The 21,477-nt window shown below is 41.8% G+C and overlaps 2 protein-coding genes and 1 long non-coding RNA gene across 6 annotated transcripts; 2 read left to right on the forward strand and 1 right to left on the reverse strand.

The window, feature by feature from the left end:
• Nucleotides 1-629: 629 nt before the first annotated feature.
• spats2 (spermatogenesis associated serine rich 2) lies at nt 630-15,812 on the reverse strand. 4 transcript variants are annotated; one of them, XM_048209594.1, is made up of 14 exons: nt 15,649-15,812; nt 14,293-14,348; nt 7,762-7,841; nt 7,467-7,575; nt 7,235-7,284; nt 5,965-6,226; nt 5,713-5,883; nt 4,717-4,852; nt 3,780-3,838; nt 2,697-2,806; nt 2,438-2,540; nt 1,988-2,142; nt 1,667-1,916; nt 630-1,630 (listed from the first exon to the last, which is right to left on the reverse strand). In XM_048209594.1, the coding sequence occupies exons 2-13, from the start codon at nt 14,318-14,320 to the stop codon at nt 1,668-1,670; spliced, it is 1,512 nt and encodes a 503-aa protein (XP_048065551.1). In that variant the 5' UTR covers nt 14,321-14,348; nt 15,649-15,812; the 3' UTR covers nt 630-1,630; nt 1,667. The 4 variants fall into 4 exon arrangements, with proteins under 4 accessions (XP_048065551.1, XP_048065553.1, XP_048065552.1 ...); XM_048209596.1 differs by lacking the exon at nt 15,649-15,812 and adding an exon at nt 14,921-14,939 and having other exon boundaries at nt 630-1,916; XM_048209595.1 differs by lacking the exon at nt 15,649-15,812 and adding an exon at nt 14,689-14,916 and having other exon boundaries at nt 630-1,916.
• Nucleotides 2,883-13,397, forward strand: LOC125279670. The gene is made up of 2 exons (XR_007187426.1): nt 2,883-2,949; nt 13,289-13,397. It is a non-coding gene; the product is annotated as an uncharacterized LOC125279670 (long non-coding RNA).
• Nucleotides 15,813-19,894: 4,082 nt separating the features above from the next.
• On the forward strand, nt 19,895-21,451 carry pym1 (PYM homolog 1, exon junction complex associated factor). Its single transcript, XM_048209832.1, has 3 exons — nt 19,895-20,017; nt 20,479-20,572; nt 20,691-21,451. Exons 1-3 carry the CDS (start codon nt 19,987-19,989, stop codon nt 21,154-21,156), a joined length of 591 nt encoding a protein of 196 aa, XP_048065789.1. The 5' UTR covers nt 19,895-19,986; the 3' UTR covers nt 21,157-21,451.
• The last annotated feature ends 26 nt before the right edge of the window (nt 21,452-21,477 follow it).

Raw genomic sequence — 21,477 nt, forward strand, 5'->3', positions numbered from 1 at the left:
CAGAAAGCAACTTTCACTGATAGATCTTACAATATGTCAGAGCCATTGTTTTGTCTCAAGATGATCACCAGCAATGTTTTTTTCTAATGTACTTTTATAAAAGCTACTTAAATATCCTAATTGAGCCAAGGCTTAATCCTGGCTTAGGCTAAGCCCTGTCTGTGAAACCGGGCCCTAGCGTTTTATTTTGCAAGCCTGTAACCATCTGGATCATTGATGGAAAACACCATTTACAGCCAATTTACCACAGGAAATATATGGTTGTTAATGTTTTGTTAACTGTTATAGCACCACCTATGGTCCGATCGCCATAAAAGTTTGCATGCTTGTTTAGAATCAGCATGAGCTCACCGAATTTCGTGAAGTTCTGAGTTTTTGTTTAGGATTTATAGGCATTTGGCCACCCCCCTTTTCTAAATAAACCTGTTATAGCCATCTAAATGCAAAAGTTGATAATTATTGACCTAGAGAGTCTAGAGAATTATACTGCACTGGTCTTATTGAGATCGAGTGAAAAACTTGGCTTGACTTTCAAAAAGTCCAAAATACCAGAAAATTGACACAAATCGCAGTGATCTTAATCATGACAACAAAAAACAAACTAACAAACAAAAAGAGTCTGCAAACAGTTTAAGCATTTGCTACCAATCCTTCTTTATTTATAATAAAGGAAAAGCAAGTAGATCAATTAGCAAGAAAGACAATGAGTGTTCGCACGACAGGAGCAGGCGACGCATCTGATGTCTTTGGTCCGAACCGGAGCAGAAGGAACGGGACGGTGAAAGCGAATGACTGAAGGCACTTGATTACAGCGGTCTCGGATCATTTGGAAAAACAAAAACGAGTCTCTTTCTCCATACGTGAGGAAGAACATAAGTCGCTTGATAACGGAGTTCATTCAGAGAACTAATAAGTCGCACTACATACATGGCCGGAGGCTACAAAAACACTATACATGTAGTTTACATATATACAGGATTGAGCTGAAAAGAGCTGATCATCCTCATGACAACATCAAGCAACCAAAGAAAAGAGAGACGGAGAGGCCGAATTAGAAATCCAGACCTCCTGACAGACAGACAGACAGACGAGCTGTTCTGCATCCTGATCAAACACACGGACGCTTGCGAATCTGATTCTTTCCAACGAGAGTCTTTCAGGAAGGCCAAAGGAAGCTGACGTTGCGAGCGGAAGAACGGCGCGGCATGAAATGAGGCGGCGAGTGAGGTATATCGTGAGCATGAAGACCAGAGGACGTGACGCGTCGGCTTCGATCAACGTGACCGAAGGCATGAAAGAGAGCGTCACTACGGACTAACATCTCCAAACAACTCAAACTACACTCAGCCCACTGAAACTCGGCCTGCCATCTTAGTGTTGATCATCTGGTATGTGGAAAACCATCTTTTTCCTCGACACTGACGATATGAAAGAGGAAGCCCACGAGAAAACACTCACAGGAACTACTGAGACTAACACTGAACTCAGATCAGACAGACAGGAGGTGTAAAAGAAGAGTAAGACAGAAGAATGAAGAGCAGAAGTCGGGCCGCAGCTCAACTCAGATGTAAACTTGACTTTCTCTTCATCTGACGGATGTGTGTGTGTGTGTGTGTGTGTGTGTGTGTGTGTGTGTGTGTGTGTGTGCGCGTGTGTGTGTGTGTTCATCACGGGCAGTGGGTCCGCGGTTGCCTCTGTGGAAGCCCGTTGTAGGCGGGTCGATCCGAGCGATAGCCTGAGGAGTGGGAGGAGCCTCTCGCGCTATTGGCCGGCTGAGAGTTGAGGTCGCTCTGCTGACTGCGCTCTCCCGGATGACGGTAGCCGCTCCGGCCGGGGTTTCGCTCGGGATGGGCGTTTCCATTATATCGCTGATTTCCCTGGTAACCGTGAATGAAGCGCCTGTTGCCCTGGAAAATCTGCGGAGCGGAGAGACAGTTCAGAAAGAGCACACGACAGCCGGAACACACGAGCGTACGCGACTCGTCACCTGTTTGTGCGGCACACTGGGACGGCCCGTGTACGTGGAGGCCTGATGCTGGAGCTCAGAGGGAGGCGGAGCTTTGACAGGAACTGAGCCTGTGACGGAGGAAGAGGTGGAGCTGCAGCGGGAACGGCTGGAGTAGCTCGTCTGAGGATGATACACTGCGCACACACACACGTTAGGTTTTTGTGAATTGTGGGGACTTTCCATAGGCGTAATACATTTTACTCTGAACAAACTGTACATTCTCTCCCCCCACACTGCCCCTAACCCTAACCATCACAGGAAACATTCTGCATTTTTACATTTTCAAAAAAACATCATTTAGTATGTTCATAAATCCATTTACATTGTGGGAACACACACTCACACACACACACACACACACACACACAGATAAACACCTCATGTGTTCATTCATACGGAAAAAACACAGAGTCTCGTTCACTGCCGCACCTGATCCAAACGACATGATGCTGCACTTCAGAGGCTCCAGATCATGGGAGAATTTCACAGCTTTACCAAGATCCTCGTCATACTTGCGCTCGCTGACGAAGTGCTGGAGAGAGAGAGAGAGAGAGAGAGAGAGAGAGAGAGAGAGAGAGAGAGAGAGAGAGAGAGAGATTAGGCAACAGCTAAAGAAGAGTGATGCTTGTAATGCTTTAAATTGCTGTGTTGTGAGTGTGTGAGTGTGTGAGTGTGTGAGTGTGTGTACCTTAATGTCAGCTCGTAGTTCAGTCAGCTGTTCTTCAGTCAGCGACGCTGATTGGTCAGCCAGTCTCTTCAGCGCCTCCGCTCTCTTCTGACGCCCGTCCAGAATCGCCACTGTCACACAAACACACAATAATTAATGAGAAAACAGACAGACAGACAGTAGGGCTGGGTATTGACACAAGGACACAAATCTCTCAACTAATGCTGTAAACTACACATGAGAGTCAGCTGGTGCTACTATAATAATACTGAAGGTTAAATTAACTTATTTATATACAAACACTTAAAAACATCATTTAGTGTCATTTATTATAAATAAAGTTTAGAATTACATAATCATATTTCTACTCCAATTCAGTTTTTTTGAAATATAAACATTTAAATCACGGCTGATTTATTCAAACATGCATTAAATATTGAAGAACATTAAAGATTATAATGAATATGTAACGGTGCATAGCTATATTTATCTTTCTAGAGTTCACTTTTCTAGCTGACTAATGAGTTTATGGTCACTGAATATGTTTTTCTGAGGTAAATGTGACGTCACGTGACATTGAAGCTGTTTTATTGAGTCTTTCCGAGGTTGAAGCACTGATTGAGCGATTACACGAGACATGATACGGATTTCAGTAAGTTGTACTGTATATTTTAACATACCTTCAGATGTTCATGTTTATTTCGCTGTAACTGGTATTAAAGCGGAGGAGAGGATGATCACATGCTTCTCTTTAACTGAGGCGCTAAAGCGATCCGTCACGCCACATTAAACAGCGCCAAAACGGTGTTTATTTTTTGAATCTCATAATAAGATGGACGTCATTTGAAATCTGAGACTTTGCTTCATATCAAAAGTAACAGATTATTGTGATTTATTGGATGGGAGGAGCTACATATTCTGCTCATTCATCAACTGAAAACAGACTAGACTAATCGATTCTTGGGATTTAAGAATCAATATCGGTTCATAAAAATGAGAATCGATTAAATCGAGAAATCAATATTTTTTTTACCCAGCCCTAATAGATGAGATAGATAGATGGATAGATGGATAGATAGATAGATGTGCTGTCACTCTACTCACTGGCTTCTGCTTTGACTTTGTCCATCTCGGCGAGCAGCGCCACCTCTCGATCCATGAGGCTGGACAGAGAACAGGAACACTTAGAGACGAACAGATCCGCTGAATAAACACTTGACACTTCGCTGGTCATAAACTGATCCGTATCCATAAGACACCCTGAGATTATCCACGTGGTTTGAATGAGGAGTCTGTTTGCTAAAGTTTGGTGTAAATGTGCTGCTGCTTAGTCGGGGACACTTGACATTTGATATTCAGCAGTGCTTTGATCTGCCTGCAGTGACACTATTCTTTAAGAGCTGCTGTGCAGCCAAAATTATGTACCAGTTATCAATGTAAAGCTGCTTTGACACAATCTGCATTGTAAAAAGCGCTATATAAATAAAGGTGACTTGACTTGACACAGTGGGCGGGTTCAGATATTCTTATTGATCAGGGTTTAATGGTTTTGTCCTTTCTGATTGGAAGACGATCAGAAATCATACAAGCCTGCTTTATTACATAACTCCAAAATATAAATAAATGATTTCTTTAAGGTGCATCAGTAGTTTGATGCTCGGACTGTCCTTTTCTGTTACTTCGTACTGATTCTCCCGTTTTCGCTCTTCGCTCATCAACAAACTACAAAGACAAAAACCGAGCGTCGACTCGTGATGACAGAAATGATGCCCGAGTTTTGTTGGACAGGCAAGAGAATTAATTACTGGATAGAGCACTCGAAAAATCACTCATATCAGAGTCATTAACATAAAACTCAGAGATTATCATGTGATCCTCATCGATAGATATATGCATGTCTACTGAATGTCCCTTTAAGGTAAAATGAACAAAACAGACTATTCAAAGTTTATCAGTTGTATAACAATTGATCACCAGCCAAAACTCATAACTGTGTGTGTGTGTGTGTGTGTGTGTGTGTGTGTGTGTGTGTGTGAGGTACCAGCTCTGCAGCTCAGCAAACGTCTGCTTCATTCTCTTGATGGATGAGTCCATCTCATCTTTCACCACGACTCTGTAGCGGGACAGTGACGCCGCACAGCGCTGCAGGTCCTTCACAGAGCGGTCCACGTTAGGCCCTGAGCAAACCGCAAACATTTACAACACTTTCACTTTCACCAATGCATGTCATACATGTTCCACCTTCACTAGTGTTTTAAATGCCTCAAGATGATGATGAATATGAAGAAAAAAGATGGTGAAGAACAGAGTTTGTCACATGACTGATCACGTGTCATTTCAGCGATGATCACTGCACTATTATTCTAACATGTGGTCAGAACGATCCAAACCCTTGAATGCTTGTTCCCGATGATAACAGTAACACAGAGAATCAATCACTGGATCGATCAGGTGACTATTCTGGCGACTTTTGCAATGATGAATTATAAGCTCTTAACTCTTCTGTTTTTCATTTACAAGCCATTTTATTCAAACCACAAAATGCTCTTTTTCCATTGTAAGGCTTTTTGTGTCACAATTCTTCTCAGGGCGTATTTCACTGCATAAATGCACACTTTCCCTAAACAACAACAACTAACACAAAAAAATAAATAAATAAATCATGCAGTGAAACTGAAGTAACTGACGCCGTCGTTCTAAACACTTCATGTTCCACTGACGACAGAAGATCATACAGGAGTGTGAATACACTGATCTCTGTGCGATCTGTCCCTTTAATGTTAATATAGCTCATGTTATAGCAATCTCTAGCAGAACATTAGACCGCTTTCAGTCGCGCAGACAAACAATGTTTGAACACTTATATTAAGTTATGAAATGATAAATGCTGAAGCAGCGGTCTCTCTCATGAATTTAACACACGTCACATGACAGGATTGTTTGTTTGTAATTTCGTCAAACTTTCACACACAGCAGCAGAGGTTACCATCAGTCACATGATGATGATGATGATCATAATAATCAAACAAATTCTCACCGATCTTTCTGGCAGCAGAACCTCGCCACGCATCTTCGAATGGAATGGGCATAGAGGGATTCTGGGAGCTGGAACCGGGCTTGGGGTGAGACTTGTTACTGCGGAAACTCTGATGGTTGTGCCGCGGTCCGTTACTGGTGCCGGGGCTCGACGTGGACGTCACCTCTCCACCTGCAGCAGAGATAAACCCCATCAGCACTCACACACCGGAGGCCTCGTGTGACGAGCATCACATGACCTCAGCTAACGCACCTGTGGCCTCTGGAACCTCAGGAACCTCTGGAACCTCTGGAACCTCAGGGACGGCAGTTTCCGAGTCGAGCTCCGCTGCGTCCAGGGAGACGGAGTCCAGCTGCTCGCTCAGAGAATCCAGAGATTCGATGTCGGCCGCTGCCGAACCGTTGGCATGGAAACCATTGACGGCTTCCTGACATTCAGCATCTGCGGGCGATTCGGTAAGGGTCGCGTCTGCGGGAACGTCGGTTTGTGCTTTCGGCTTCTTTTTCTTCTTGGGCTGTGAATGACCGAGCAAACGCATGTGGAACACACTCGAGATCAACATTCATGCGTTTTAAACATTGATTATTAAACTGGATCCTCTCACATACGTTTAACCCTTTAGTTACGCTGAGGTTCTTAAAGGATAAAAACATCCATGTCCAAAAGCTTTGGAGCAACAGACTAAGTTTGGTCTCATTTTAAAAAACACCCCTGGCAGATTATTGTTGAAGTGAAAAAAAAAAAAAAAAAAAAGTTACAGGTTTTAGTTTATGATTTATGAACATTTTTTATATAAAATGTATATTTTCTAAAACATGTTTAACTGAAAAACCGCTAGAAAATCAATGGCGTAAATGTAAATAATTTGTGCTTCAAATTTGAGGCTGATACTCTTAATAATAATAAAAAAAGCTTTCAGTAACATTTTGTTTGGCCACAGTACCAAACTCTTTCCATTAGATGGCAGCAAAACTCCAGTAGCTCCAGACAACAGCTAGCAAACCACAGTATAATTTCCCTCTCAAACATCACTCACACACTCACACACTCACACACTGGCTCTATAATACAGCAGAAAACAGGAAACGGTGAGTGTTTGCTATATAGGCAAAACCTAAGAAAATGGCGCCATCTGGTGGAAATAAAAATAGTGAAAAAAGTTAAATTTAATTTTGAAGCCTTGCAAACAGAATGAAAGCGAGTTAAAGGCCCTATTATTATTATTATTATTATTTGCAGTTCACATGGGTTTTAATGTGGACATTTTTGTCCTTAAGGTCACAGTACAATTATTTTTTGTACCTAATATAAAATAGATTTATGAAAGGAAATGAAGATCAAATATTAAAATTGCCATAAAAACACACTTCTGTCAGTAGTTATGCAGTTGAGATTAACATGCAAAATTATCAATAAACAAAATGACGGCTTTGTTTTTTTCATTTAAGGACACAGAAGGGTTAAATTGCATGTTTTGTTTACAGTTTTATTTCATGATCATCACACATTATGATTTTCTCACCTTCTTTTTTCCAGTGACATTCCACTCCTTCAGGATCTCCACGGCACTACCTGACAGCGCACACACACACACACACACACACACACACACACACACACACACACACACACACACACACACACACACACACACACACACACAGGTCATTTTACAGCAGGTCTCCAGTGAGAGTCTCTGAGATCACAGGAAACACAGCAGCTCTTCAGGAGCTCACAGTAATGTGTGTCTGTACCTTCCACAAACGCCTGCACCGCTCGATCCACGCAGTTCTCGAAGTGCTGCAGCACCAGAGCGATCTCATTATTGCTCTTATTGGGAACCACGGCTCGCACAGCATTTATCTGACGAGAAAAAAAAAACATTCAGTGAGTCGAGCCGTCCGGTTCACAGGAAAGAGACGACAAAGAGCATCATAAATAATCTCACGTCGCATCTTCAGTCTGGCCGGGGCCGTTCGCACAGAACCATCAGCGTCTCTCGTTCGGTGCGAACGACCCCGAGACTAACAGAAGAGAAGACATTTGTACCTTTTCCTTCATCTTCTCAAAAGTTCCTCCTTGAGACATCACCATTTTTGAGTGCGTGTCGAACACCACTCCTGTCACATCTGGAAGAAGAAAAGGGGAGGAAACATTCTTACAGATTCCACGTGTTCAGCTCGACTTCGACAGAGAGAGAGGCTTGGCAGTTAAAGCTTTTCCCCAAAAATATGTAGGTCAAGAGAAGAGCCAGAGAGAGCAGGAGGGACGGCCCACTCAGGGTTTTTTTGTTGTAGCCCCTGATCCAATCAGAATCATTTAATATGAAGCTGCTGAAATCAACTCCCAATCCCATTCTTGTATTTTTGCTAGCTTCACACTTCAGTGCATTAAGGTTAGTAATAAAATTAACTGTTCAAACTAAAAATTATTTTATATGGCTCTTATCATAATTCCACTTAGTGCAGCATTGATTTTTTTTAACAAAACCAAAATGTAACTAAAAGACTTCAGAGACCGCTCTCAGCAGCAGTAAAACATTCAAAGTGAGTGAAGTGGTGTAACAGATCAACTTCAACATTCAGACAAAATAAAACTCAATTCTGCTTAAAGGTGCCCTAGAACGCTCTTTCACAAGATGTAATATAAGTCTAATGTTGAGTTCAGACTGCACGATTTTCAAAGCAGTCGGGTCACTGTTCTTTTCACACTGCATGACTATCTTGGCCAGCATTCAGTCGCTGCTGTGTTCAAACTGCACGATGGATCGGCGACAGACGGTTTCACACTGCATGACTTTACAATAGGAAGAATCGCCGACAACTCTGTCTGGCACACAAACTACGTTTCACAACCAAACACACGCGAGACATGACAAGGAAACAACGCGCGCAAGACCAGAGTTCTCACGTGAGACTGGCCCTGTGTCTCAATCAGCTCCCTAGCTCCCTAGGTCGTGAATCAGTATATAATGAAAGTGAATGTGGCTGATACCCTGATCAGTGCCCTGACTGCTGAACTAGGGAGCTGATTGAGACACACGGTGGGATTATTATTTAAAATAGTAGCCCGCAAGAAGCTTGAAATACGAATTGCCTGTGCGCTGATTTGCAGCGAAAACAACAAAAAGAATAATATGGAGGAGGAAATGTTTGGGGAGACTGTGGATTGTGTGTTCTGCAACAAGAGTTGGAGGTAAATACATAACTTTTCAATGTGCTGCTGTTGATGGTCAAGCAAATGTTTGTGCTTTGTTTCTGTTTGATAGAATTGTAATGTTTATGTGAATGAAGCCATGCTTGCTGATGTTGTGGTCTATAACTCCTCCCCGAACTCCCCGCTGCTCTGTATCTTGCTCTCTCATTGGCTGTCGGTCATTGCCGATGTAGTTTTCAGTCAGAACACTTTTCACACAGCAGGATTTTGAATCGCCGACAGGTCCAGATATTTAGCATGCCAAATATCTCACGGGTGTCGGCGACTCTACGGCGATTCTCTCAGATTTCTTTGCTCGTTCACACTGCGTGATTGTCACTCACGTGAACGAGCAGCGATTTGCCTGTGATTTCGGACATTTATCGGCGATTTCTCAAAACGGGGCTAAAATCGTGCAGTCTGAACTCGGCTTAAGGTGTCCCCTGAATGTGTCTGTGAAGTTTCAGCTCAAAATACCCCATAGATTTTTTTTTTTATTAATTTTTTTAACTGCCTATTTTGGGGCATCATTAACTATGCACCGATTCAGCGCGCGTCCCCTTTAAATCCTCGCGCTCCCCGCCCCCCCGAGCTCGCGACTCTATAATACATTGCAGTTAACACAGCTAATGTAACCCTCAAAATGGATCTTTACAAAGTGTTCGTCATGCACACTGCATGCATACATCGGATCATGTATAGTATTTATTTGGATGTTTACATTTGATTCTGAATGAGTCTGATAGTGCTCCGTGGCTAACGGCTAATGCTACACTGTTGGAGAGATTTATAAAGAATGAAGTTGTGTTTATGAATTATACAGACTGCAAGTGTTTAAAAATGAAAATAGCGACGGCTCTTGTCTTCGTGAATACAGTAAGAAACGATGGTAACTTTAACCACATTTAACAGTACATTAGCAACATGCTAACGAAACATTTAGAAAGACAATTCACAAATATCACTAAAAATATCATGATATCATGGATCATATCAGTTATTATTGCTCCATCTGCCATTTTCGCTGTTGTTCTTGCTTGCTTACCTAGTCTGATGATTCAGCTGTGCACAGATCCAGACGTTAATACTGGCTGCCCTTGTGTAATGCCTTGAACATGGGCTGGCATATGCAAATATTGGGGGCGTACATATTAATGATCACGACTGTTACGTAACAGTCGGTGTTATGTTGAGATTCGCCTGTTCTTCTGAGGTCTTTTAAACAAATGAGATTTATATAAGAAGGAGGAAGCAATGGAGTTTGAGACTCACTGTATGTCATTTCCATGTACTGAACTCTTGTTATTCAACTATGCCGAGGTAAATTCAATTTTTAATTCTATGGCACCTTTAATTCAGCATTACAGTGTGTTATAGCATCTACTGTATGACTGGCTTCCGGTCGGAGCTTTTTGCTTAAGGCAAACCGCTGATTATTAAGCAACAGTGTGATTTTACCAAGTACAACAAGTTCCTGGATCAACCAATCAGATTCGAGGGTTAGAGTTACAGTTAATGTCAAGTTTAGGCTTACGAAGCGGCTTCTAGAACGGTCTTATTCACTTCTCTCCCTCTGATTTTTAGGATAAGTTATGGGTAGGGTTAGGACCGTGTTTTTGGACAGGAACACGTCAAAGCGGCGTTCTGACGTACAACACTGTGTTTACTACATCAACAGTGTAGGAGACTGGCATGGAAGAGAAGAAATTGTTGAATAAAGAATATTTTTCTGTTTTTTTGCACACAAATTATTCTCGTCACTCCATAACATTGTGTTTAACGCCATGCCAGCCTCTGTGGCTATTTTCATAGTGAGAAAAAATTATGGTACGCGTTTATAACTTATTTTTGCTAAAAACTTGTTTTAACCTTGTTAAAAACTTAAAAAAAGATTTCTCACAAGAGTTAAAACCAGCACAATATAATAAAACATGCTAAAACAATAAAGAGTTTTGACAGAAAGAACATTTTGGTGGATCTTCTACTATTAAAACTTGTGTAGTTGTTTTAATGATGTCTTTATTACCTTTCTGAGCCTTGAAAATGGTGATAAGTGCAGTCTATCTCTCTTGGATTTCATCAAAAATATCTTAATTTGTGTTCTGAAGATGAATGAAGGTCTTACGGGTGTGGAACGACATGAGGGAGAAATTAATGACAGAAATTAAATTTTTGGGTGAAATAACCCTTTAAATCTGTCCCATGACCAAAATGGAGAGGTGGGAAGTGTTGTGGGGCGCAGAACAGAAAAAAATGTGAGTTTAACCATCATTATCATTTCAGCCGAACGAGAGTCGCAGCACAGATTTCACCTCGCCTCACACCTGACTGACAAGACGACAGCGGAAGATTTGGTTTCAAAGTGAAATGTAAAAGTGCCCATTTAAGCGAGTTTGTCATTGTACCGTTTTGTTGTTGTTTTCATGCACCTGGATCGGTGATATTTCGAAAGTAAAAAGCACACGGCCGCACGGTCATTCACTGTCCACGGGCACGGAGCGTCTTCGGTTCATTCAACTTGGTTTCCATTACTGGAAAAGGCTTTTGTGCGTGTTTGTGGATTTCCCTTGAAGCAGTGTTTCTCCAGCTCTTCAGCGGTGAAGCTGATAACACACACAGCTGTTAGAAACCTCAGCCATAAAGCAGCCGGACTGCAGTGACGTGTGGTTTAATCGGGTCAAAGGCCGTTCTAAAGATGCTGCTGCTCACAGTTTACAGTGTGTTCAGCTCCGTTTCACACCCCCACCCCTCGATCAGAGTTCAGGAATTTGCACAGTCATTGAAACGCAAAGTTTTCATTTGCCAAACAAAACTAGACCGAGTGCAGACCGAGCACCTGAACTGCACTGAAAGAGTTAAAGAAACGCTTCATCGGGCCAGTCTTTGACGTGATTTGTGTTTCTACCAAAGACTCCAAAGATCACCATCTGAACCACATCCAACCGCCCAGACCGACGGAACAGAGCAGAAAGAGTGAATCAGCAGGTCACATGACCGGTTCCTCCTCAAACTCTGAACACAGGCAACAAAACCTCATGAAACAAGATTCGAGCCACGAACAAAAGCCACAGATGATGTTCTCAAGTATCTAACAACAAAGACAAATGCAAGATAAAACTACTAAAAGCTTCGGGACAGTACGGAAACGTGCTTCAGTTCATACGCGGGCAGGACGAGCTCTTCATTAGTCACCGCCATAAAACCTTCGCTCTGGAATAACAAACAAGTGATTTTTTTTGCCTCCCAAGAAAAAGACATCTAGATCTAGAGCTACAGAGTACATACTGTGCAGTGTTCCTACAAAAAGCTAAGACACACAAACAATCACAGAATAAGCTCAAGTTTGCATTTACACTCGTTTTAATTCAGTTTGATTTTTCTATCAAGATCTTCAGTCCCACATTTAAATATGGTCGTCATTCCCCAGACGTTGCAGTGTGTAATTAGTACCATGAAAAATAAAAATAATACTCATTTAAACTGTGAAAGGTTTATTAACAGAAAGATAATCACTAGCTGCTTTTCCGCCGAACGGTTCTGAGAACGGCTCCAGTTGTGTTTCCACTCAAAGCTGTCGCTCATGTCGTCTCGGTAACATGACTGTGATTGGCTGCGACGCTCAGCGTTAAATAGAATAGAAAGTGTCACACAAATACACACAGGAGCATCTGATGATGCCTCGTTTACGCTGCACTCGTCTGCCGGAGCTGATCCACACTCTAGTCAGTGCTTGCGTTCACACCAGCATTTTTGACGGACGCAGCGTCGAAGCCACAAAATACAAAATAAAAGTCCAAAATCCTGTCAATTTCCAAATAAACACCCCGTGCAGATTCATGTGGGATAGCAAAAACACACAAATAAACTGGACAAAACAAACGTTTAATTTACCCATATTAGAACCAAAAACACAGATGAAGTTAGTCCACTTAAAAGTCCAGTTATGAACGAGGAGAATCAACTTCGAATCTCTTGTTGTCAATTTCTAGTGATGTGAAATATGAGCTGGAGTCTACACAGGGTTATTATTTTGACTGTTTTGTATTTTGTATTCATATCGCTTTGTATCTGAAGGGTTTTGCTGTCTGAAAGAGCCTTGAGGCGCTGAGCGTCCATTTCACGGTCAAGCACTGAGCGCTTGCCATTTTTTACCGTCACCTCGAGGTGAACAATATTCAACTTTGGGTAAAACGCTGCGCTCATCACTGTCCGTCCAGAGAAACAGAGTGTTTTTCTAGGGCTGGGTATTGACAATTTTCACAGTTGAATTCAATTACTATTCACATGCTTTCAATTCGATTACGATTTCGATTCAATATCGATTATTTTGGATGTAAACTACACATGAGAGTCAGCTGGTGCTACTGTAATAATACTGAAGGTTAAATTAACTTATTTATATACAAACACTTAAATTACACTCAATGATGTTTTTATTAGAAATAAAGTTTAGAATTACATAATCATATTTCTACTCCAATTCGTTTTTTTTTAAATATAAACATTTAAATCGTGGCTGTCATGACTGATTTATTCAAACATGCATTAAATATTGAAGAACATTAAAGATTATAATGAATATGTAACGGTGCATAGCTATATTTATCTTTCTAGAGTTCACTTTTCTAGCTGACTAATGAGTTTATGGTCACTGAATATGTTTTTCTGAGGTAAATGTGACGTCACGTGACATTGAAGCTGTTTTATTGAGTCTTTCCGAGGTTGAAGCAGTGATTGAGCGATTACACGAGACATGATACGGATTTCAGTAAGTTGTACTGTATATTTTAACATGCCTTCAGATGTTCATGTTTATTTCGCTGTAACTGGTATTAAAGCGGAGGAGAGGATGATCACATGCTTCTCTTTAACTGAGGCGCTAAAGCGATCCGTCACGCCACATTAAACAGCGCCAAAACGGTGTTTATTTTCTGAATCTCATAATAAGATGGACGTCATTTGAAATCTGAGACTTTGCTTCATATCAAAAGTAACAGATTATTGTGATTTATTGGATGGGAGGAGCTACATATTCTGCTCATTCATCAACTGAAAACAGACTAGACTAATCGATTCTTGGGATTTAAGAATCAATATCGGTTCGTAAAAATGAGAATCGATTAAAATCAAGAAATCAATATTTTTTTACCCAGCCCTAGTTTTTTCACTCCTATGGAAGTTGAAAACACTCGTTCTTCTCTGCGCCAGTTTTTTGACCCGAGGGAGGGGTTCTAGCAGACCAATCACAGCGCTTGAAGTCCACATAGAATTGACGAGTTGTTACATTTTTGAAGAGGTGCACACAGCTAACACTCGACGCAGAAGTATAAATCAGTCTTTAACTACGCTAAACTTTGTATGGTCAGGATAATATTCTAAACTCACCTTTATAACCGCTCCTCCTCGCCGCCATCCTCCTCCTCTTCCTCAGTCAGTCAATTCTACAGGAAGAGAGAAATCCGCAGTTAGACATTCAGTTCAAAACTCAAAATAGGAGCAGCAGCTGAAGCTCAACTTAAATCCGATTGACATTTAGTCAGTATTTGCATTGAGTTGATCATTAAAGTGCCGAGAAGTGGAGCGTTTACGAGAAGAACGAACCTGCCAGCTTTCCTTCATTTGTAGATTTTACATTCATTAAAATATTATCCAATACTTTAATCAAGCTGTTGGAGTCTAGATGTTATGACAGACACACCACCGAACTTACAACAATATTACATAATATCAGAAATGACCCTGATTTCCACATCTACACCTGGACCTCACAGATCTACTGACCTTTAACCTCTCCCTGTAATCACCTGCTGAACTCAGATCAAGATATTGAAGAAACTCGAGAGTGAGATGTAGTTTATTCCTCCTCTAGAGTCACTGACAGAAGACAGGATCAGTCCTTCTCCTTTATGACTCTCTCTCTCTCTCTCTCTCTCAGGAAAAAGAAACCTAAACTATGCAAACACGCACACGCGCAGACTCACGCACGCACACGCCCGGCCTCTGCGTCACTCACCTGCGTGCCTCAAACAGGTGAAGCCGCATTCATGCTATATTTAAACCCACACGAACACGAACTCTGTTGACTAAAGAGGCGGAACGCGGCGATTAGACTCTGTGACGCAATCAGAAGATTCCAGAAGTGAAAGTGAATTTCTGCTCCACACCTAATAATTAATAATAACAGGATCCTGCTCAGCCTGTTATTAATGCGACACACTGCGACAGGAAGCGAGGAACAGTCCTGAAGCTGAGGCGGGAAGCGGTGATGTGGCAGCGCGCGCCACATGTACAGCTGAGGCGATGATTGACAGGTGTCAAAACAATCAGTGCACGCGGATCTTCAAGCATCTGCGGAGCTTCTGAAACTCTGTTTATGTTCCTTAATAACGGCCATTTATTCTCATATTCTCTCCGCATCTGCATTTCATTCTTCACGAGTTTAATAACGGAGAAGCGCGTTCACAACATCAGTCATATCGCGGCTCGCGCGATGCATATGTGGCAGTATCTTAGCAACGCCTCAGCTAGCCGCTGAGCTAATGTATGCTAGCGAGAGAAGCACACACACAAATGATGAAAACAGCTGTAAAAGCACAAGGTTTAACAGATCACTTTCGCTGCCTTTCTCCCTCCAGACGCGTGAACGCTGCTGTTTTTGTTCGCGTTCGCATCACGCGCGCTGCCGCGTTGACGGATGATAGAAAGCGTCTAATCACGAGACTGATGGCGGGAAAATCTTACCTGAGAGAGCTGCAGGAATCCGAGGCTCACACACCTGCAGCGCACGCTCTTTTATTTGACTTTTCTGCGATCGCTTATGTGCGAACGACTGTCTTTTCTTTCAGCCGGCTCACGCGTCACTTCCGCTCGACCAGCGCGCGCCCCGAACATCCGCCCTGGTTTATATATCGGCGCGCGCGGCTGAACCATTCGGAAATACAGTAGAAGTTCATCAAAAGTTCAATATTGATCAAGCAGGAGGTGCATGTTGACAGTTTAATGCTCGTGCAAAGTCAACACGAGAGGAAGCGCCAGAAAACTGCTTCGTGTCATTTTTACTTTGTAGAAAAACACTTGAAAGTCTCACAAAGTGAAGTTAACCGCAGACTTTACTGTACTCATGAATCTCAAACAGGCCACAGGAAACTCCAGAAGATCCTTCAGATGAACCTGAACAAGTCAAGAGGTCAAGTTTTTTAGCTTTTAGAATGAATATGTTAGCCTTAAGGTTATGAATACGCTGGTGTGTTCCAAAACAATGACAAAACTCACATAAGCATTCAAAACTTAGTCTCTCATTTCTGCTAAAATGGATCATGTATTTTCATGACATCACTTCACACTTCGCCAATCAAATGCTCTCTAGAATCTGAAGTCCCGCCTCCTCCTACACGTACGCTTTTTTTTTATTTATTAACCAGAAACCAGAAATATACAATAATAAACAGAAATTTACATATTAATGCACAGAAAAAACAGGCCAGAGTGTACAAACCATTGATTGATTCATGAAAAAAAATGAATATTCTTTAAAAATCAAATCTTCCTTGCTTTTTTATTTATAATGTTCTCCAAACTGGTGCCGTAGTCTTTTGTCTCCTGAAGAAAATGAATAAAATTTGGCTTGGATCCTGACCATTCCTTCTTGTGTATATGAAATTTTCCCCAAATAATAAACAGTTGTACAATAAAATTAAAATTATTATTATTATTATTGTTATTTTCATTGGAATAATACATACATATATCAAAATTATTTAATTTAAATATAACATTTGTTTTCCTTCTAATGAAAATTTCCACATCCACCCAAAAAATCTTTACACATATGCTTTTCTTTGACGCGAATAGAGTGCCTCAGGGATGACGCGTTTTTGTAGGCAAAACCCGGAAGCGAGTTAGCATTTTAGGACTTCCGGTTCCAACGCCGTAAAGTCTATGGGTTTTTTGAATTGGTTTTTGCTAAATCGCCTGAAATAAGGTCTGTGGTTAACAAAGCCTCTAAATACTTTCACGTTTTGATCTATGACATAAAACACACCAGTTATAACCCACTTGTGATTTTTTAAACTTTTACTGTGTCTTAAAATCGGCGGTTGCTAATAAATTGCTAAAAGGGACTACTTCCTTTGGCGGGGACTTTAGACGTCATCATTAAAAACGGGACATTTGGACAGCATTTCTCATGAAAAAGTGGATAAGTATTCATAACAGCACAGATCATAATCAGCGAGCATGTTTTTAAATAGAGTTGTTTTCTAAATAAAGTTTGAGGAAGCTTGGTGGTGACGACGTTGATCCGCGACGTAGTCTGTTTATAGCCTACTGTTAGCCTTTTATATCTGACGACTTTATTTAGGCTTCAAAATCTATAAATGTTGTGTTCACTTGTAAAGATTATCTTGATAGACAAAACGTGTAAGTGTCATAACCCTTTGTTAAACAGAGCTTATTTTCTGCGATTTTCCAAAAGTCTATGGGAAAAATGCATAGGCTTTCAACCGAGGGAACCCGCGCGCCGCTAACTTCCGGGTTGGCCTACAAAAACGCGTCATCCCTGGGGCACTCTATGAAGTCCGTTTTAACGTTAGTGTCACGTGAGCCGCTGCAGCGCGAGCACAGTCTGCTCCGGTTCAGAGACACGAGCGCACAGAGCGGATCTGACCACAAAACCTATCGGACCCATCTGAATTCTGCACAGAATGCTGTATATAAGTGATATAGAGGAGATCATGAGGAGAAATGTTAGAGATTAGAAGGAAAATGAGGTTGAGTCTAACGGCTCTGGCGAACTGTAACAAAATAAACACTATTGGCTATTTAAAAAGGGGCGGGGCTGTTCGATACATCGCCCGGTCTTCCTGTTTCAGTTGAGATAAAAGGAGTGTTCGAGCTCATGCAGCGCCGCACAGACCGATCGGCGGCTGACTTGAAGCAGTGCATGCCGGTAAGAAATTTTGTCTGACTTGAGACAGCGCTGACATCATGTGACTGTGACGTATGGCTTCAAAGTACCACGAGAGCGATTCGAGATCAGCCGCCTGAGGCAGCCAGCGCAGTTTCTCAAGAGCAGCTGCACGAGCGCTGATGACGACACAGCTGTTCCACGATTGGCCGGATTCACTGCATGACAACGATCACGTGTGTTTCGTGTTTATTGTCACGCCTTCAGTTCAAGTTATACTCAAAAATCTGTGTTTTTATAACAGTTAAAGCTCTTTTCATGTAGTCGCGATGTTATATTGTGTCATGTTTATCAAAATAAAATGGATAAAAAATGTAGACCCCACTACATTGGCATTTAAATAATATATGCTTATGTTGAACTTTATTCTTGTAAAAACAGACGCTGTAAGCAGTACATAAAGTTTTGAATGAAAATGTCTCTGAAACATCAGTGTATTAGTCAAAAATTGCATTTATTTCACTTCAGCTGTGATAAAGTATGCAAACGCAGCGCGAGCGTCACTACGGGAAGCAGAAAGTGTCCGACTTCATGTCTTCGTTTTCAGCTCCTCTCTGACTGCACGCAGATACTCTTGCCGATCGGTTGCATTCGGCCGCAGCCGATGTCGAACACAGCTAACGTCAACACATTGAATAATGCTGCGCGCTCCAACACTCTTCAGTGGGCCTTTAAAGGGAGAGTTCACCCAAAAAATGAAAATTATTCCATGTTTTACTCCTCATCCAACAACCCTAGCTGTATATGAAGATCCGAACACAGTCGGAGATATATTTACAAATATCCTTAGTCCTCCAAGCTTTATAATGGGAGTGAATGGGAGGTGTGTTTTGAAGCCCAAAAAAATGCATCCATTCATTATAAAAATAATCCATACAGCTCCAGGTTAATAAAGGGTTTCTGTAAAAAAAAAAAAAATCTATATTTAAAACTTTCTAAACTAAAATAACTGCAGTACTCATACAGCGGGATGTGTGACGCAGAGTATCGTCAGCTCAGACGCCTCACGGTTCAAAACAACTCAAGCTCCTCTTCTCTTATATCGTAATCCTTCATCATTTCTCTTTAAAATTCTCGTTTTAGACTTCTAACTCATGACCGGTGTTTTGCTTTGCTCTCTCCTCTGAGCTTCCCCGTTCATCATCATGTCAGGCGTACGGCCAGAAGCTAGTTATTATAGTTTATAAACTTTTAATTATGGATATTTTTTCTTACAAAACCCATCGCTTCACTTCAGAAGGTCTTTATTAACCCTCTGGAGCCGTATGGATTATTTTTATGATGGACGGAGGCATTTTTGGGGGCTTAAAAACACTCCAATTATAATCTTGGAAGAGGCAGGATATTATTTAATATTTCTCAGATTGTGTTCGTCTGAAGGAAGGCTTGATGAGGAGTAAATCATGGGGTAATTTTCATTTTTGGGTGAACTGTCCCTTTAAATACAATATTTATTGGATGTGTGAATCTTGAAGAACATCTGATAAGTGTTTTTGACTAATGTGGAAAAATATAGTTTTACAGATGTGTGGAACTCAAATATCTTTTAATGGCAATAGGAGAGAAATAAAGAAATGCATTTATATTGATCTGAGCAGTTCCACATCCATGAAATGAAACGGTTTGACTCATTTTTTCTTTTCCAATTTATAGATGATTTAAACAATAATTCACTTTTTTTGTTGATTAAATGTATTATAATATTAGCATTAATAAATAAGTGGCACAATATCCTCTTTTGATGTTGTTGCATTTAAACCAGTTTAACTTTAAGATCATGTCGTTCATTGTACAAATGAACCTTTTTATTTTTCAATTTGTGTAACATCTATTTATTACCACCAGAACATGAGAAATCTGGAAAATACAAGCTTATTTTAATTGATGAATAAGAAAAACAAAAGAAGCACAATCATTGTGTATCGCAGAGAGCTCTGGAGAATATTATTATTAGCCGCATTTCCCTTGTGTTTCTGACTGACAAACAAACTCTTCTTCTTCTTCTTCATCGTCTTGTTAATGGCCGTTCAGGATCATTACCGCCACCTACCGTGTTTTGTCGCTGTCTCGCGATAGCTAAACAAGCCGGAAACGGAAGTTGGTCTTTGTTAAAGATGGCAACCCCCTATGTGACAGATGAATCTGGTAAAGCATTTCACACACAAACATACATTTCTGTGTAGATAGTCATATATTCCCATTGCCATGTAAGTTACCGACAGTGCGCGGTGTCGCGCGCGCGCGCCCGTGTGTGTGTGCGCGCGGCTGAAGGAACAGAACGAGTCTCGCGCGGATCGCGACACAAATGAAGCGAATCCGGTTCTTTCCTTTATATGCGCGTTACTTTGATACAAACACTGCCTCAAAGACCATAATATATACAATAAATGATCTATAATATATGCAATATTAATATATACAACAAATCATGATGATTATTTAGTATAGTAGAGTGTTTAACAGCATTAATTATAACAAATATTAATTACTTTACGTAGGTAATTGCAGTAAATTAGAGTAAAAGTTTTTCTGATTCAGAAAATCAGAGAGCTTCAAAATATTGAGTCTGTGCTGCTCTTTCAGGAAAGTGTGTGTGTGTGTTTTAGGTAAATATATCGCCGCCACGCAGCGGCCGGACGGCACGTGGAGGAAACCGCGGCGCGTGAAGGACGGATACGTTCCGCAGGAGGAGGTACCGGTGTAAGCGCTCGACCCACAGTTCATTGTGCTGCTTTTGCGTCGAAGAACCCAGACGAGAGCGCTGATGTATTTGCCGTACACGTGCGCTAACGAGTCTCTCTTCTCTCTCCTTTCTCAGCTATGAGAACAAATACGTGAAGTTCTTCAAGAGTAAACCCGACCTGCCGCCCGGCATGAACCCGGAGGACGCGGCGCAGGCTTCCAGCGGAGCCGAGAAACAGGGCGACACCGCCGGACTCTCCAAAACGGCCAAACGCAACATGAAGCGCAAAGAGAAGCGCAAGCAGCAAAGCCAGAGTCAGCAGGAGGACGTGAAGGCCTTGAGCGAGGAGCTGGACGGAGTGAAGGTCAGCGAGGACGAGAAGAGGGTGAACCCCGAGCCCGAAGGCACAGACCCGACGGCGGCGGCCGCCGAGAAAGCCAAGAAGATCAAGAACCTGCGGAAGAAGCTGCGGCAGGTGGAGGAGCTCCAGCAGAAGATCAGCTCCGGAGAGCTGAAGAGCCCCAGCAAGGAACAGCTGGACAAACTGGGGCGGGGCCAGGCGTTACGGGCGGAGCTACAGCTGCTGGAAGGGGATTTGTGAGGCCAGCTGTCAATCAACTGTCTCCAGTCATGTGTGTCGGTCACTTCATTCTTGTGTTTTATACATCATGGAGACTCGCGGCGGCACGTCCTGCGCTCTGGACTCTTTGTGCAGGTCTTCAGCAGCACCTGCGGGAGCGCATCTGTGTGACGTCTCAGATTAGAGTGAACGTTAGTTATCATTGAGACTGATGGACTAAAAATCATGATGTCATCGTTTTTTTACCACCGTAGTGCATAACGGCATGAAATAACAATGTGTAGAATTGTGTTATATTAAACATAGCATAACAATCCTCCTGTTTCTTGTCCCTGTCTGGAA

This window comes from Megalobrama amblycephala, linkage group LG12 (genome assembly GCF_018812025.1).
Source record: "Megalobrama amblycephala isolate DHTTF-2021 linkage group LG12, ASM1881202v1, whole genome shotgun sequence".
Lineage (NCBI taxonomy): Eukaryota > Metazoa > Chordata > Actinopteri > Cypriniformes > Xenocyprididae > Megalobrama > Megalobrama amblycephala.

What these genes read in the sequence shown, in the direction of transcription:
- spats2 (XM_048209594.1), bottom strand. Translation starts at nt 14,320, where the DNA reads ATGGCGGCGAGGAGGAGCGGTTATAAAG. An exon ending in TTGAGAAGATGAAGGAAAAG is followed by an intron (nt 7,576 to 7,761) that starts GTACAAATGTCT and finishes TTTTCTCGTCAG; the next exon opens with ATAAATGCTGTGCGAGCCGT. An exon ending in GGTGCAGGCGTTTGTGGAAG is followed by an intron (nt 7,285 to 7,466) that starts GTACAGACACAC and finishes GTGCGCTGTCAG; the next exon opens with GTAGTGCCGTGGAGATCCTG.
- pym1 (XM_048209832.1), top strand. Translation starts at nt 19,987, where the DNA reads ATGGCAACCCCCTATGTGACAGATGAATCTG. An exon ending in CTATGTGACAGATGAATCTG is followed by an intron (nt 20,018 to 20,478) that starts GTAAAGCATTTC and finishes TGTGTGTTTTAG; the next exon opens with GTAAATATATCGCCGCCACG. An exon ending in CCGCAGGAGGAGGTACCGGT is followed by an intron (nt 20,573 to 20,690) that starts GTAAGCGCTCGA and finishes CTCCTTTCTCAG; the next exon opens with CTATGAGAACAAATACGTGA.